The sequence below is a fragment of the Paralichthys olivaceus genome, chromosome 10 (assembly GCF_024713975.1).
Source record: "Paralichthys olivaceus isolate ysfri-2021 chromosome 10, ASM2471397v2, whole genome shotgun sequence".
NCBI lineage: Eukaryota > Metazoa > Chordata > Actinopteri > Pleuronectiformes > Paralichthyidae > Paralichthys > Paralichthys olivaceus.
In genome coordinates, this window is record NC_091102.1 from 4,838,532 (window position 1) to 4,855,069 (window position 16,538).

General features: G+C 42.2%; 2 protein-coding genes across 3 annotated transcripts; both read right to left on the reverse strand.

Annotated features, from left to right (window-relative positions):
• Positions 1–5,175: 5,175 nt before the first annotated feature.
• On the reverse strand, positions 5,176–11,525 carry gja3 (gap junction protein, alpha 3). 2 transcript variants are annotated; one of them, XM_069533383.1, is made up of 3 exons: positions 11,125–11,525; positions 10,499–10,560; positions 5,176–9,273 (listed from the first exon to the last, which is right to left on the reverse strand). In XM_069533383.1, the coding sequence occupies exon 3, from the start codon at positions 9,235–9,237 to the stop codon at positions 7,795–7,797; it is 1,443 nt and encodes a 480-aa protein (XP_069389484.1). In that variant the 5' UTR covers positions 9,238–9,273; positions 10,499–10,560; positions 11,125–11,525; the 3' UTR covers positions 5,176–7,794. The 2 variants fall into 2 exon arrangements, with proteins under 2 accessions (XP_069389484.1, XP_069389485.1); XM_069533384.1 differs by lacking the exons at positions 10,499–10,560; positions 11,125–11,525 and adding an exon at positions 9,379–10,442.
• A 622-nt stretch (positions 11,526–12,147) lies between these two features.
• Positions 12,148–15,930, reverse strand: gjb8 (gap junction protein beta 8). Its single transcript, XM_069532857.1, has 2 exons — positions 15,797–15,930; positions 12,148–14,600 (listed from the first exon to the last, which is right to left on the reverse strand). Exon 2 carries the CDS (start codon positions 14,589–14,591, stop codon positions 13,791–13,793), a length of 801 nt encoding a protein of 266 aa, XP_069388958.1. The 5' UTR covers positions 14,592–14,600; positions 15,797–15,930; the 3' UTR covers positions 12,148–13,790.
• Between the last annotated feature and the right edge of the window lie 608 nt (positions 15,931–16,538).

Below are 16,538 nucleotides of genomic sequence, written 5' to 3' on the forward strand. Positions count from 1 at the left end.
TTTAAGGAGAAAGGAGAAAAACATTCCCCCCGTTTCACCTCGCTTTTTTTTTTTCTCTTGGGTGGGGGGTGGGGGGGGGTTGAGGTACAAAACACGGTGACAAAACCCAATTTTTTGAAGAGGCAAGCTTTTTTCTTTCTGTGCTATCGGTCAGAGTTGGCCAGACTCCAGTAACTTGTCCCATTGATCTAAAGCTAAAACGGCCCTGTGCACCCAACACAACCAGCCCCAGCGAGGGAGCGGGCGGGTGTAAAAACATTTTTTCACCCTCGTGGGGTTTTTTTTTGTTTGGGCTCAATCCCCAGCTCTTTCAGGGTACATAAAGAAACCGCTGTGCTCAGCAGGGTCATGTGGGCAAGGCCCGTGGGGCAGACTATAGGTGGCGATTAGGGCCTCTAATGTGCAATGAATCCTCTTCGAATCACATGATATGAACTAATGTCGCCTTTTAATGATAAAACAACAGGGAGGCAGGGAGGGGAAGAGCCGCTGTGTGTTGTGTGGTTGTGTGTGTGTGCGTGTGTGTGTGTGTGCGTGTGTGTATGTGTGCGTGTGTGTGTGTGAGTGAATGCGGTACAGCTGCACGAGGACAAGAGGGCAGGAATGGATGACAACTGCATTTCTCAGGTTGTGTGCCTCAATATGCGGCACAGGACCAGCTGAAGGACCAAAAGAGTTTGGCTGGGACAGTGCGGATTCATGTGCACACACACACACACACACATTTTCTCTGCAGATTTCCTTGCTTTTATTTCTCTTGGATGTTTTTGCTCATTTGCTGCTGCAAAAGGCAAAATGATGAAGTTATAGCCTCGTCCAAACTTAGGACGGCATAGGATAGGAATAGTATAACAACTGTACATCCCACACACACACACACACACACACACACACACACACACACACACACACACACACTCTCACACACACACACACAGAACAGTGTAACCTTGGCTCTGACGGCTGGTGCAGGGGAGTGGGGGGCTTGGATTAGGTTAAATTTAGGATGGCCTGACCCTATTTGGTGAGAGCCATAGTGAAGCAGTGAGGGCCTCCAGTCACCAACCTCTTCTTTTCCAAAACACCCACTGACTGACACATAGTGTAGTTGAACACACACACACACACACACACACACACTCCTTACTATGACACCAGTGACCCTCCTCTTATTCAAATTTAATTATAAATAACTTAATGCAATTGCATGAAGATCATTTACTGTTTTCTAATATTTATAATGATTTTATGTGAAAAATTCTTTAAAAAAATCTAAGTCAGTAAGATAAGATATCTGTAGTCGTGTAGAACCCCCCCCCCCCCCCCCCCCAAAAAAGGTCAAAGGTCAGTTTGTGAGCTCAGGAAATGTATTTTAGAATAAATTCACCTAAAATGAATTGTATTAGGGACACTTTGTTATTATTTGTATTTTATGTGACCTCTGGACGGACAACGACCGACTGATTTCTTTGTTTTACTCGTTTGATTTGCGTTTATACCACTTTTATTTTTGGTATCAGTCTTTTCCATCTGTTTTGTGGCCCTGCACTTTGTAACATTGATAAGAAAAAGATGCATGAATACAGTTTATTAGATTATTGTTGAGATGGAGGAAACATTATCTACCTTTGTTTATTTCCAGTAGTTTTTTAGGGTTCATCCTCCTGACGAGTGCACCCTGATACCCAGCCAGGTGCATTGTGGGCACTGTGTCCATACCCACGGCTGACCTGTAGGTGTCCCCGCAGAGCTGACCTCTCCTCACATAGCTCTCATCATGCCCCCCCACCCTCCTCAGTGCAGACCCTCCCTCTCTCTATGCACACACAGTCAAAACAAGTCGTCCCACATGACCGCACACTGTACAAGTGCTGCAACGTTTCATCATGTCAGGGTTCATTTCCTTTTTAACGCATTTTTAATTATTCTGTCAAGTCATGCTCAAACAAAAACCTTTCAGTGTTTTTTTAAATTTCTCGTGACATTAAATGATGAAAGTTAATAATGAAGCGCACGACATTTTCTCAATAGCTTCAGTGTTGAAGCTGATGTATTGAAGCTCAGGCAGAGTAACTGACAGAGGTGATTTAATATCTCAAGAAGAACTTCACTTTCTTTGTGAGTGGATTTTAAACCTGAACCTGGTAGTTTTTTATTACATTTTAAATTAGAATTGAATTAGTTGTATTATAAAATTGACAAATAAAGCTCAATCTAAATATACATTATATAAACAGTATTTATTCAAGTTCAATTTTATTTGCGTGCAATGTTACTTAAACTGTACATGAGTATTTAGATTTTAAGTTCTTGTAGCACTCTGATACGCCATAGAGGGAAATACACACTGCAATATATAACTTAAGGTAAGTTGGTCATTGCAGATTTTGATTATTAGTTAAAATGAACCATCAATGAATAGCGATGAATTTGTTTTTATTATTATTAGGCCTCTATATGTTACAGTATTCAAAGTAAAATCATCCTAATTATCAGCTAAAACATTAAATTGATACTTACACACTAATTATGATCCTTTTATTCAATATTAATTATTTTAAAATAGGCCATATAATAACTTTTACCTTTGGTATTTTAAGTATATTTCATCATCAATATTTATCTACTTTGACTTTGAGTACACTCTGGTATTTCTGCTATTGTTTTATTTGAGTTCTTCTTCCACATCTGCTGTTGACACCATCACGCATCAAGCAGGAGAAATAATTTCCAGAAAACTGGACTAAATACATTTCTACGGCACTGGACTCAGATGAAAGTAAAAACCACATCTCTAAAAATACAAAATCAAAGCTTTCTTTCATCAGCAAGTGTTCAATAACTCATATTCTTCCCTCAATTCTGTTTCGTAAATAACATTTGAGTTTGCGTGAATTGATCTTTATCAGTCTGGGATCACTATCGAAAAAACAGAAAAACCTTTCCATGAGGCAGCGGTCATGCCTCCAAGAAACAAATTCATCACACTCCTGAAATACATAAAGAGGGCCTGAGGTATTTGTGCTGTGGGCTGAGTGTGAATTTGTTAGGTGATTAAAAGCTAAATATAGACTCCTGTCTGCTCCGAGCTGCAGACTGGTGACTCAGGGGCAGACCGTCTTTCTCCGGTCGCTCTTCCACCACAGTGGGTTTGACAGGAGACAGGAATCAAAATGCATATTGGAAACACGATCATGACCTGGGGACTCTGTTAAACTCATTCTCGTTTGTTCAGTTTATTTGCTGTGATTGAATCATTTACAGAGATGCACACAAAGTAAATTTATAAAGATCATCTGGTAGTGACGGGTCTTCAACACTTAATGACCTCTGACCTTTGTGACCTCAGCGGATCTACGCTTTCTAAGACACCAGCTTGTTGCTCGCCCAACAAGTCAAGTTCAGATGAGCAGGATTACATGTAGTTTTGATAGTTAACAAACATAAAATACTCACTTATATATATATATATATATATTTATACTTTTGTAAAGTTAAAGTAGTAGTACAAAGAAGTAAAAAGTCCTGCATTGAAAACGTCATTAAAGTAAGTATGTACATCATCATTATCATCATTAGTGGAATAATATTTAGTTGTTTCTTTGTAAAACGGGTTTGAGTAAAGAGTTGTGGATATTTTTGTACAAACTATTTTGATTTAAAACAGTTTAAATGTGAGTTGAAGGGAGAAATGTTCCCTGAAAAGCATGGAGGTGTGTTTGGCTCTGCAGTGGAAACATGGCTCCTGACTGAGTGACGGCTTCAGGCCTCCAGTCGGTCGTGCCAACAGTTTAACTATCACCCATCACTCCTCAGCCACTGGACCTGAGAGCTCAGCACTCATGTACTGAGCTCTGTTTGAAGACTCGCTGCCAAATGTCCTGTGCAAAGTCATCCTGGCAAAACGTCTCTGTGGTTTTAAAGTCTCAGCTGTGAATCTTGACGTATCACTTCGTTGTTATATCAAATAACGAATTAAAACCAAACTTATCCGAAATCTGAACATTTGAACAAACCTAAAGTGACCGAAAGCATCTTTGAGAAAAATGTACTTGAAGTGTACTTTGATTTTTTTGGGGGGGGGTTGTCCCATCCATTAACACGGAGGAGGTTCATATTTCAAGAACAGTAAACCCCCCCCCCCTCCATCATGTATCGCTCTGTGTTGTAAACTGTCTCTCAGCCTCGGTTCAGACCTGAGTTTGTGATCGATGTTTGTGGGACTGGTTTTAATTATTCCTGGATGTGGTTATGAAGTGGGTTTGGCTCAGTGGCACATTCTCACATCGGCTGTATAAGAATGCAGAGTGAGGGAGCGAGGCTGCGTGCCGAGAGGTCGGAGGGCAAAGAGTCTGCAGAGAGAGCGATGCCACAGAGGCTCCGCTGGGTTGATGTCTCCTAACTCTCTGCCCCCAGAAAGCCTGATAGAATGAAGCCAGTCCACACGAAACCCATTGTTGATCTAGTTATTAATGATTTGAAAAAGTAGCATCAATAATAAAAAATCTGTCCATATTTGAAAATAAAAGAATTCAAAATTTGCACATGGTTGTGGCTCATCATCATCATCATACAACGGAAAAGCAAAACATTTATTAAATCTCATATATAAGATTGTGCGTGATTTTAAAATCAACCAATCCACGTACGGAAAATGAAAAATGCAAATGTTACTTTTGAGATTTTTTGGAAAAACATGTTCCTCTGCTCAGGAGTGTTTTGATTGATTGATTGATTGATTGATTGATTGATTGATTGATTGATGATGAGTTGGTCTTTTAAACTTGAGATGAACCAACTGACCAATTGAATCATGGGGCAGATTTTTCCTCTTTCTTTGACTAAGTTTTATGATAAATTAATCATTTATTTTACTGTAAGAACCAGACAATCGTGTCGGATTGTTTGGCCTTGGTGGAGATCGTCCTAGATATGATTTGTAAGAATATCACTCATGGTTTGTCTTGATGATGTCAAAGTTTTGTTGATTTTCTTAATCTCACATCTGTCACTGTTTGTGTTTATGTGTCTAATATGTCTTTTCCTTCAGGTCAAGGTTCAGGATTCATTTCTCACGTCTTCATTTCTGTGAACTCAAGTTTGAACTCCACAGTTCTGCTCTGACGTGTTTGAATCTGTGACTTTTATTCGTAAAGCAAAAGCACCGACAACGAATATGGTACAAAAAATTTATTTAGTAACAGTTTTGTAAACATTTGAGGTAAATGAACATTTACATCAACTTGTTCTTACAAAAGAATCATTCATACACAAGGCACTTCTCTTGTTTAAGACAGCTTTGAAAACAGGCTGCTGCTGCTGCTGCTGTTCTGAGCATCGTGAGATGTTTCCTACTCCCTGACGAGCCAGAGAACTCATGCTCTGCATGAAACTTAAAGAGGAGAGAGTTCGGAGGAGGGGTGGGGGGGGCGACATCCTGTCAGGGCCTCGTACAAGGGGGGGTGGGGTTTAGGGGTGGGGGGGGACCAGCTACTCAGCTCACACTGTCTCAGCGGTCGTCTGATGTGACGTCCAGAGAACAAACTGAGTGAACACAGAAAACACCCCAACTGCTGCTTCTCTCTCTCGCTGCTGTTCTGTTCTTTTATTCTTTAAATCTTCAAACTCGTCCGAGCTCGAGATAAATGACAGTTATTTTTTAAAACACTGACTTTTCTGTGAAGAGCTGATGCGTGTTTTTCATTTTTAAGACATTTTCTTTCCTTTTAGGATCATAGTGGATCACATTGTTTGACGTCACTCTCTCTCTCTCTCTCGCTCGCGCTCTCTTGCTCTCGCTTGCTCTCTCCCTCTATTTCTACCAATATTAGCATCGTAGAACAGCAATTTTCTTTCCTTTTCCTAAATGTGCAAATCTTTATCAACTACCAAAATGTAAACTTTAGGAATCAAAAAAAAAAAAAAATTTTTTTTTAAAACAACAAAGAATTCTTTTTCTCTTTTTTTGTCATTTTAAACAAGAAACATGGATTTGGAAAAGGCTGCGCTCAGCTGCACGTTGTGTCGCTGTATATGCTCCTCTCTGTTCCTGTTTGCACTTAAAGTCGTAAGAAACAGTGTGAAACATGGTGGGTACAGATACACCATAGAGTACCATCCTTTTTCTACCCCCCCCCCTCCCCCTTTGAAATTTAATTAAATCCAACAAAAATAAAAAACAGCTGGTACCACTACATTGCTCTTTCTCCAGTAACCTGCACACGAACTGCTGAAAAGCTACTGTTTCGTTGAAATGCTTTAATTAATCCTGTTGTTGTGTCCCGATGTGTCTGATGAGTGTAGCTGAATGATGCAGTGAATAATTGTCGTAAAGGTTTAAAAGAGAAGAATCATTTCAAAGTGAGTGCCTGGGATGTGAATGAACCAAACAGCACAGTGACACGACAGAGACCAGACGACTGTGACTGCTGATTTAAAGGTTGTTTCTTTCTAAAGGTTTCTAAGAATCAAGATGAACACAACAAAGTAGAAGCCTGTCGACTGCACCGCGGCGTCTCAATGCTCACAACGCCAGTCGCTTTGTCGTCTTTGGTTTTTAATCGCAGCTGTTCCGCAATCACAAACTGACTACTACAGTTATGCAATTTATGAGCGAAATTCAATTCAGTGTTTAAAAAAATAGCACTTTTCAGAATAAAACCCGATGAAGAGGCACGTGAAGTGTGTCGTGGTAAAAACGGTTTTAACTCCGACAGTTGCTCTTTCGTTATAATGGTTAAGGGGGTGGGGGGAGTTGTGGGTTTGCCTGCCAACAATCTAACTACAAAAAAAAAAAGAAAAGAGCAGTTTAAAGTCGAACCCAAGAGCTGGAGAAAATTGTGTTTTTTTTATTTCGTCTGTTGTTTGAGATTCTCCAGATTCTTCTTGAGGCAGTAACTTGTCGTTTGTGCAGCAAGTGAAGAGCGTTTTTCTTTTTCTGGCACGTTGACCTAAGGCGATACTGACAGAGGCAGGCGGCAGGGACCTCTTTTTCCTCTTTGGTAAACTAAGAGCATGGCGGCAACGTTTTGATTTCGCAGTTTGGACTCATATCCCGCCAACAACCTCACTTATCTTACTTTAAAATGAGGACTAGCCGACTCTGCCATGTCGAGTCGGTGAGTTGCAGGACTGCACATGCTGCCATGCACAACTACAAGAAACACAATTCATCATGATTCAAATTTAAAACAAAAACAGGTGATCGCAAGTGCTGCAGCTAAAAGGTCAAACACTGTCTGGCCACACATCGACCAACTGAACAACACCAGCTACTTGTGCTTCCTCCTGATCAAATGAAATGGAAATATATTCAGGCGTCGTTTGGACAAATGATACTTTTCATTCGTAAACACCATGAAATCTTCCGCCTTCAACCAAACATGATGCTAAGTCCATTTGGATGCAAAACATTGCGGCGTCCTCGGCTCGGGTGGAGCCGTCTGACTTTCCTTCACTGCATCGTCACAGTTTGTGTGCACGGATGAAGACAGAGACACAAACCTTTCCTCGACAACTCTGCAACTCACCGACTGCACGAAATCAACAGCTGCTGCTGATCGAGTCGTTTCACATTTACCTAAACGATTTTTTTGCTTTTCTTCTTTCCTGTCTCTTGTCGCCTCGCCTTCTTTTTCTGTTTGTTTTGTGTATTTTTTTTTTTTCTTTTTCTTTTCTTATGCGTGTGTGTGATAGTTGTGTTTTTGTCTGAGAATCTTTGTGTTCCGGCTGCGGTCGAGGGATGAGGGCTGTTGGTCAGGGAGGGTTCGGGGACATGAAAGTGAAGGAAGAGATTCAAACAGCCAGGTCGCTCGGCCTGGCCCTGACGCTGCTGCTCTTGCTGGCCCGACTGAGCCGCCGAGGGTCTGTGCTGACCATTACTGGAGGCTCGTGCAGCTCCACCGTGGTGGTGGTCACGTGACCTTCCTCCTGCTCGCTCTTCCCCCCGCCCCAGCTGCCCGCGTTGGAGGTGGCGCCTGGGCTGCTGCTGCTGCTGCTGGAGGCGGCAGTCGCGGTTGTGTTGGTGATGTTGGTGTTACTGGTGGTGTTGCTGGTGGGCAGGAGCAGCGCAGCATCGACGGGCGGCTGCTGCTGCTCATTGTCGGTGCTGGTGGTGGAAGAGGGGGATGGGGAAGGGGAGGCGGCCTTCATCTCCCGAGTCTGCTGCTCGGTGGCCAGATTGGCCCAGTTCTGCTGCGTGGCCAGCCTGTGGTTGTTGTTGTTGCTGATGTAGTAATGGGAAGAGGGCGAGGGCTGGCGGAGGGACTCCTTTTGCTGGAGGTCGTCCATCTTGAACTCTGCTGCCGAGGGCACAGCTGCGGGCCCCATGGGTGGCAGGAACGCCCCGCTGCCCGCCGTAACATCTGTGTAGTTGGGAGGGTAGCTGAGGCTGGATGGGGCAGTTCTGGAGCCCGAGGCCAAACACTCAGGCTCCGCTATGTTGACGCAGCGCAGCGACCCGCGATCGGGGGCAAACTCGTTTGTCATGCCCTGTTTAACTTTCTTCCATCCAAGGTGATAGATCTCTAACAAATTCAGCAAAAGAGACACGCAAGCCACCACAAGCATAAATATAATAAAAATAGTCTTTTCAGTGGGCCTCGATATGAAGCAGTCAACGGTGTTGGGGCAGGGCCAACGTGCACACTTGTACAGGGGCCTCAGCTGGAAGCCATAGAGGAAATACTGGCCCAAAATGAATCCCACTTCAAACAGGGTCTTGAAAATAATGTTGAACACATAAGTGCGCAGCAGTGCGCCTCTGATGCGGATTTTGCCATGTTCATCCCTGATTGGCGGCTTCTCCTTCTTGCCGCTGCCTCCTCCTCCTCCTCCTCCAGCATCTCCACCGTTTCTATAAAGGAGTTCTTTCTCCTCCTGGAACCTGTTCGCCTTGCGCAACTCCTCCTCCTTCTCTTTCCGCTTCTCCTCCATGCGGACTATGTGCAGCACGTGGCCCAGGTAGATGAGGGTCGGCGTGGACACGAAGATGATCTGCAGCACCCAGAAGCGGATGTGCGAAATTGGGAAGGCCTCGTCGTAGCAGACGTTCTCGCAACCGGGCTGCTGGGTGTTGCAGGTGAAGTCGGACTGCTCGTCGCCCCAGACCTCTTCAGCCGCGGCCCCCAGCACCAGGATTCTGAAGATGAAGAGGACAGTCAGCCAGACTTTGCCGATAACCGTCGAGTGCTCCTGAGCGTTCTCCAACAGCCGCCCCAGAAAGCTCCAGTCGCCCATGCTTCAAGATTTTCTAGCCTATGGAGAAAGTACAGGCTGGAGTGGACGAAGAGGAAAGAGGGGATGTCAGAAACAGAGAGAAGAGACAGTCAGAGAGAGGTGAAGAAACGCGTATGAATCTTATTGAAGGTGCGGCCTCACCCGAAGGTTAAACACCCTACACATACGAACACACGAGACGACACAAGGACGTGGACGAGAGTGGACGTGTCGACTACGACTCCACATGTTTCTCTTTCTCATAAAACGCTGGACAGAACACGGCCTTTTACAGAGAAACTGCCACGTCGGCGTCAGACAATCGAAAACAAATCAATTCACCGGCATTCGCTTCAAACACAGACGCTTTTCAGCAGCTGGTGTGTAAACCACCTGTTTAACCCTGGTTCACTGTCCCTCTCTCTCTCTCTCTCTCTCTCTGTCTCTCAATGTCAGGCCTAGCTCGCTCTCTCACCTGCTCGCTCCACTGCCCAGCAGGCATGTGCTGAGATCAACATTATAATGTTCGAAAACAGCGTTTAGCAGAGACGGGGCTCTGGTGTGGCATACACACACGTGCACAGACACACACGCACATACACACACAGAGACAAATACCGGCATTCACACGTGCACACATCCTTTCTTCCCTCTCTCCGTCCACTGTAACACTAAAACAACACACATCTCTATTTGCTACTGTAATTACAGAAGATACAGTTATAATGATATAATAGTAATATATTTATGTAACTTCTCATGGGATGTGGGAGTTAAATATTTTTACATTTAAAAAGGTGTTGATTTAAATTTGAAAGTATTTAAACAGATGATTTTATTACAAATTTTAGATTTTTTTTTCTTCAAATATTCAACATCAAGCCCAGATTGTTCAACCAATAATATATAATAGGATAAATAATGAGATAAACATATTCTCACATTTTAAAACCTGAAACCAGATGTTATTTAGCAAATATTTATGAAAAAATTATAAAATTAATCGTTTATTTTGTTTATTGACAAATCTATACAATATGATTTTAATGAGATTTTGAGATTTAGATTTAAAAAAAAAATTCATTTATAGAAACAGATGGCAAATTTCACCACAGTGGGATTGATAAAGGATTATTTTACTTTAAAGTTATTTTAAATCTCAGCTAATCTGTGAAAGCTGGTTGTGCCTCTGATGTCAGGAGAAGTTTTTACCATAAACTCAAACTATTCATGCATCAAATTCAACAAACACACACAGAGAGAGCGAAGAGGAGAAACTTACTAAAATATTCTTGTATTAAAGATAATAAATCCATCGACTAGCGTTCACAATATGTATAACACCTGGAAGACAAAGACATTCAAGTCATATGGTTATTCATTCAATTTCAGTATCATTTCAAATGAAAAAACAGTGAGCGTTAAATATTTAAAACTAAAATAGCTCCACAATAAAAACATTTGCTCTGACTTATAAAAATGAACATCACAATGAATGACCTAAGATCTACAAGAGTATGTTTTCTAACCAAAGTTTTCATGTGAAATATCTGATATTAATGCAGAGATGTGTAAATATTGGGGAGATGAGCTCAGACATTAAAACTCTGGGAGTCAGAAATATCTATGAGTCAGTAACTCAGTAAATTCTCTGTGCTTCTCAGGTATTTGAGGCATTTATGTTGCATGTTGGTGAATGTAACAGACAGAGCCAGGTTCAAATACAAAGCCATAGCTGCAGGTTCACAATACAGAGTGTGCCAGAGTCCCCAGACTCCCTTTAACGCGCCACGAGCTTTGTCAGGCTTTTGTCTCCCTCTTTAATTTACCTGATAACAGGCCCTGCTGCGTTTACGTGCTCTTTCTTCACTCCCACATAACATGCACAGCAGTGTTCACCCGTCATACCTTCAGACCGGAGATGTCATACTTAAACACGAAGAGCAAATCCTTGTGCCATCACCGGTGCCATCATCAGAGCGCGTCGACCTCCTGTGGCTGCAACGACCCCCTGTCTCTCTGCCTCCCTGATCCCAAACCCCCGCAACCTGTCGCCTCTCTGACGGCTCCTCAAACTCTTTTTCTAAAAGCTGCCACACAAACTCAGTCGTGCACACTCTTCTCCAGGCGCGTGGTCAGGTCTGCTCCTTCCCGGGCCCGTGCGCAAAAGTTCTCCCCCTGTTGTTGTCAGTGTTTGGAGGCGGCTTGGAGTCGGAGATGGGGCTCGGTCAAACGGAGCTGCCTCCCGTTTCCAGCCATGTCTGGACTGTCACATTGTGTGACCATGCATGAGTGAATCCACAGAGTCATCAGCCTGTCCGGAGTCACACCACGCCCCTGCCAACCTCACAAACCCACTCCAGCGTGTGCGTAAAAGTTGTCGCTAAATGTGCCATCAGAAATTTTGCTCTTAAATCTCTCCAAAGAAAAAAAAACTCGTGACAAGTTCTCCTACAGTTGTTGAACTCCAGTAACAGTAAACTTACAATTATGAAATATTAAACGGTATAAGTGGAAACATGTGAATGAGCATGAGGCGACAATAAACTCACATGAGAAGCTTTAGATTCACTGTCCAAACATAACATTACTTGTTAAATCTTTAAATCTTTCCAAATTAAAAAAAGTAATGAAAAGTTTTCCTAAAACATCAGTAACTGTAAAGTTATATAAAATATGAACAAGTATGTTTTAAGAGAAAATGAATGTTGAATGACCATAAGTTGACAATAACCTCACATGTGATGCTTTCGATTCAGTGTAAAAAGAGCATTTTTTGGAATAAATAAAAAATTAATAAAAGCAGGTTATTATTATTATTGGATCTAAAATGAAAAATCAATAAAAGAGAGGGAAAAACTCCCCCCACCTCCTTAGTTCCACCTAGTGGAAGACATGAGCTGAGCTGACAGAAAACAATGAACCACACAGTTTCTGGTTTTACTGATTTATGACCAAACAAAGTCTCAAAGAGCAAAATGACTTCAAGGATCAAAGTGCAAGTGTAATAAAAAATATCTCAGGTACAAAACACAATCACAGACATTTCGTTTCCTTCTCACTCAGGAAGCTGTTAAGAAGCAGAACATTCTCAGAGAAGAATGTTCAGAACGTCTCAGGAGGATCTTCAGGAGAACCCTCCCTGATTTTTGATTTTTGATTTGTGACGGAGGACAAAGACTTTTTGTCACTTTGTGGTTCCTCACATCAAGAGGCCGAGCGGTGATCGGTGTTGTGGCTAAAAAAAGGCACATCCTGTAAGCTGATACAGGCAGTGAGTTCACACACACACACACACACACACACTCTGCGACAACAACACAAGTCTAAATAAGACAGGAGCAGGTCTGGGCTGATCAGAAAAGCCTCATATCATCATAACTGCTTAATATCAATGATGAAGCCGTTTTTGAAGTTTTCTGCTCAACTTGATAATCCTGCTTTTTGAAATAAACTCGGCAGGTAACAGGGTCGTCAGGAGGCAAAAACAAATGTCAAAAACTATTGAATCAAATACAAATAATGCATGTTTGTAAATCACCAACAGCTCGACAGATTTCACAAATATTCAAGTTTCGCAGCTTGAAATCAAAATATCTGCTCGTTTTATCACCTTTCTGTGTTTTTGATTTAACATTTCATTAGTTTTTGCCTCCTTGTTAAGACTCTAACATCCAGATCGACTCTGCAAATTCAGTTCTTAGCAAACATTTCACATTTATGCAACATTATATTTACCCTAATCATTTACAATTCTCATATTCGTACCAAATACACAACATAGTCTCAGCGTTTAGTTGTTTTTTTTCCTTAAAATGAAAAATTTCCATTTCAAACACAGTTCAAGTAAAAAGACAGAAAAGTTTGTGATTTGATCGAACGGCAAAGAGCGTCACATCTATCATTAAAACCACTGAAGAGTTTCAGATAAGATTCCACCACGTTAAATAAATTCTTCATCAGTGTAATTGTACCCTGTGCAGTACAGCCCTCAGTAGTTAACAACACACAAGAATTAAAAAAACGAAATCATTGAAAGAAAGTCATTAAACAAATGTCAACCTTGATTTTGATTTAACAGTGAAAAATCAACAACGGTTAAAAATGTACTTAACATTTAAAATTAAATGTCTGGAAAACGACACTCTGAAAATCATCACGAATTCTGCTTCATTTGTCATTAACTTCATTTTTCTTCCGTCACAGTCAAACAGAATGATTCCCACTGTCACCAGCAGATGTCAGTGTGGACTCATGCTTCGTTGGTTCGGGACAGTACGACACATGCAAGCAAAATTCAGAGTGTGAGCGGGAAACAGAGATGAGGACGAAGAGGTGGACGACAGAAATAGAAAATCTACGCTTGTTGGTTTGATCTGCGACTTTCATGCGAGGACAGAAGGAGAGACGTGTGACCTGCCGGGACAAATTTGAGGCCAAGTGTGGGAATAAACACAGAGACTGATGTAGAGATGAGGTCAAACATCAACTAAACAGATTTCTGTTAAATGTCCTCGTCTCGAACAATATGCACAAACGAATGATGCATTGTGGGTACCGTTTATGGCTGCTCTTCAACAGGCGGTCTTGTTGCTGGATGAATCTGTGCACGTGGACAGCAGCATCTCGTTCTTCTTATTCTGCGCGAGGGCATTGTCCCGCGTCACGCCGTCAGTGTTGGAGAAACGCTTATTCTTATTGGACCTGGCTGAGCACCTCATGAGCGCCTTGCCGATGAGGTAGCCCAGCTCAGCCACGTTCAGGATCATGCAGATGGTCGACGAGGCCACCATGAAGATGGTGAAGATGGTCTTCTCCGTCGGCCGGGAGATGAAGCAGTCCACCTTGTTGGGACAGGGCCACTGCTCACACTTCACCAGCCGCGGCATCTGGAAGCCGTCGTAGACGAAGTAGAGAGCGTACATGAAGCCGCCCTCGAAGATGAGCCTGAAGAACAAGCTGCTGGTGTAGGTCCACCACAGGGGGCCTGCGATCGGCAGACGCCTCCTCTTCAGAGTCTCCAGGTCACTGTCCGTCGTCTTATCTGTAGACGACAGCATGGTCCTCTTGTCCCCACGCTTCCTGTAGGCCACGTGCATGGCCACCAGCAGAGCCGGCGTGGACACGAAGATCAGCTGCAGGCACCACAGGCGGATGTGCGACACGGGAAAGAAGTGGTCGTAGCAGACGTTCTTGCAGCCCGGCTGCTGCGTGTTGCACGTGAAGTCGGACTGCTCGTCCCCCCAGACGCTCTCAGCAGCCAGGACCAGAATAGTGATGCGGAAGATGAAGAGGACAGAGAGCCAAATCTTTCCCAGACTGGTGGAGTGTTTGTTGACGCCGCCCAGCTGGGCGTAGAGCGCCCCCCAACTCATTGTGGCGACCTGTGGAGGAAGGTCAGCAGAAGGTTAACAGACTGAAAAACTCAAATTCAGTGAGTGACACACAGAACTGCTAACTGTCGGCAGTGGTGTCCGCAGCTGTGCCATGTTCCTCGGGTGGACACAGGATTTTATTTCCACATCCTTTAAAACGGTGAAATGCGGCGCCCTTCAAGTTTGTTCGTTGGTTTTTATGTCAAGAGGATTTAACGAAAACTACGAAACAACAACAAAAACGACAATTCCCACCTCGTGCTTCAGTTTCAGTCAAGTTGGTGTTTTAATGTTTCTGAAAACAAAAAATTTCTCTACGTTGTAGAGAATGAAATTGAAAATTCAATAAACAGTAATTGGAAGCCTGGGTTTCAGATTCTTCCACAACAAACGCTGAAAATGATTTTTTTATCTGCTGTCTTTGATTTTAGGATTATTTGTATTTGTCTTGGATTTTAAATGACATCATATTAATTCTCTTCTTGACTTTGATGTTTTGTTTTCTTGATTTCATTCTTCGTAAAGAACTTCGTTACGGCTGTTTTAAAACGTTCTACATCACAAAGTCAGTATTAAAAGGTGCTGAGGTCACTGGAGTCGGGAAAACTGAAGATGTGTCATTTTAACGGTCAGAGGCGATGTGGCCCCCAGCCCCTCAACAATCTGTGCACGCCACTGCCTGTAACTTCTGTCTGTGAAGAATCCAACTTCACCACTTTAACCATTATTGATTATTATACAAGCACTCACCGCCTGTTATTAGCACCATCATCACTTTTAAAATATAAACTACTGTCAGAGGCCACTCCTATAATCTCCACTGTTATATATATATATATATATATATATATATATATATATATACATATATATATATATATATATATACATGGTCACATATGAGCTTCATGGCAGTGATGTCATAAATAAACAGGAGTGACACTACTGAAGAATTTAAATTCACTCTCTCAATATTTCCTCTGCTCTTCAGTCTTCTGCGTTTCTTAAAAACAAAGATGATTATAAGACACACTGACAGAGGGAATATTTGCTGAGGAACATTTAAAGGCAGTTTTATTTTTTCCTTTAGTTTTAGCGACACGAACACAAATGATGATAAGCTGTAGAATCGGAAAGTTGCAGAATAAAACTCAGTGTGATGATAACAAACGGACCTCACGGAGCTAATGTGTGTGAAGACTCACCTGTCTGTGGCTGAGTCAAAGGAAAAGTCAGTAGTTTCCCATGAAGCTGGAAGTCACGGGTCCCTCGCGCTGCTGCTGCAGAATCTGACCTCAGCTCGCGCTCCACGCGTCTTAAAGCGCGAGACACCTGTGACCCCCGGGGGGGAGGGGCCAGAGCAGCCAGGGGGCGGGGCCAGCAGAGGGCCCCAGATGTTTCACACACAGAAGAAGAAGAAGAAGAAGATTCCAGATGCTGAGCAGGAAATAACACAGACACAGAGTTAAGAGTTTAAAGTCTGTGAGAACAACTGGACACAAATTTAAAGGAAATTGAAAGATGTGAAAGAAATCAAGAAATAAACTGAAGTTGAAAGAGAGCTGAGTAAAATAATAGAATACAAATAGAAAAGAATACAACGATAGTATGACGTTTAAAAAAGCTCAGTTAAAGGCACTTCTGAATAAAAACTTTATTTGTAAAGCCCATAAAATAAAATATGCCTCACAATTAAACTGATAATTCCTTTACGTTTAAAAAAATAAGCAAAACATGGTAACAAATTTCTATTTTCGCAGTTTTCTTTGTCAGTAAAATATAATTTTATTTATAAGAGAAAAAACTATTTGTGATCTAACTACAGCTGAAATAAACGCACTGAGCTACACTCAGTATTTGTATCCAAGTAGTTGAAGTAATCAGTGCTTGATTTTATATTTGTTATTATAAATATCACTGTATTAAGCTTTTAAAATATGTCAAAGT

Excerpts from the sequence above, each read along its gene's own strand:
- gja3 (XM_069533383.1), bottom strand. The coding sequence starts at position 9,237 with ATGGGCGACTGGAGCTTTCTGGGGCGGCTGTTGGAGAACGCTCAGGAG.
- gjb8 (XM_069532857.1), bottom strand. The coding sequence starts at position 14,591 with ATGAGTTGGGGGGCGCTCTACGCCCAGCTGGGCGGCGTCAACAAACAC.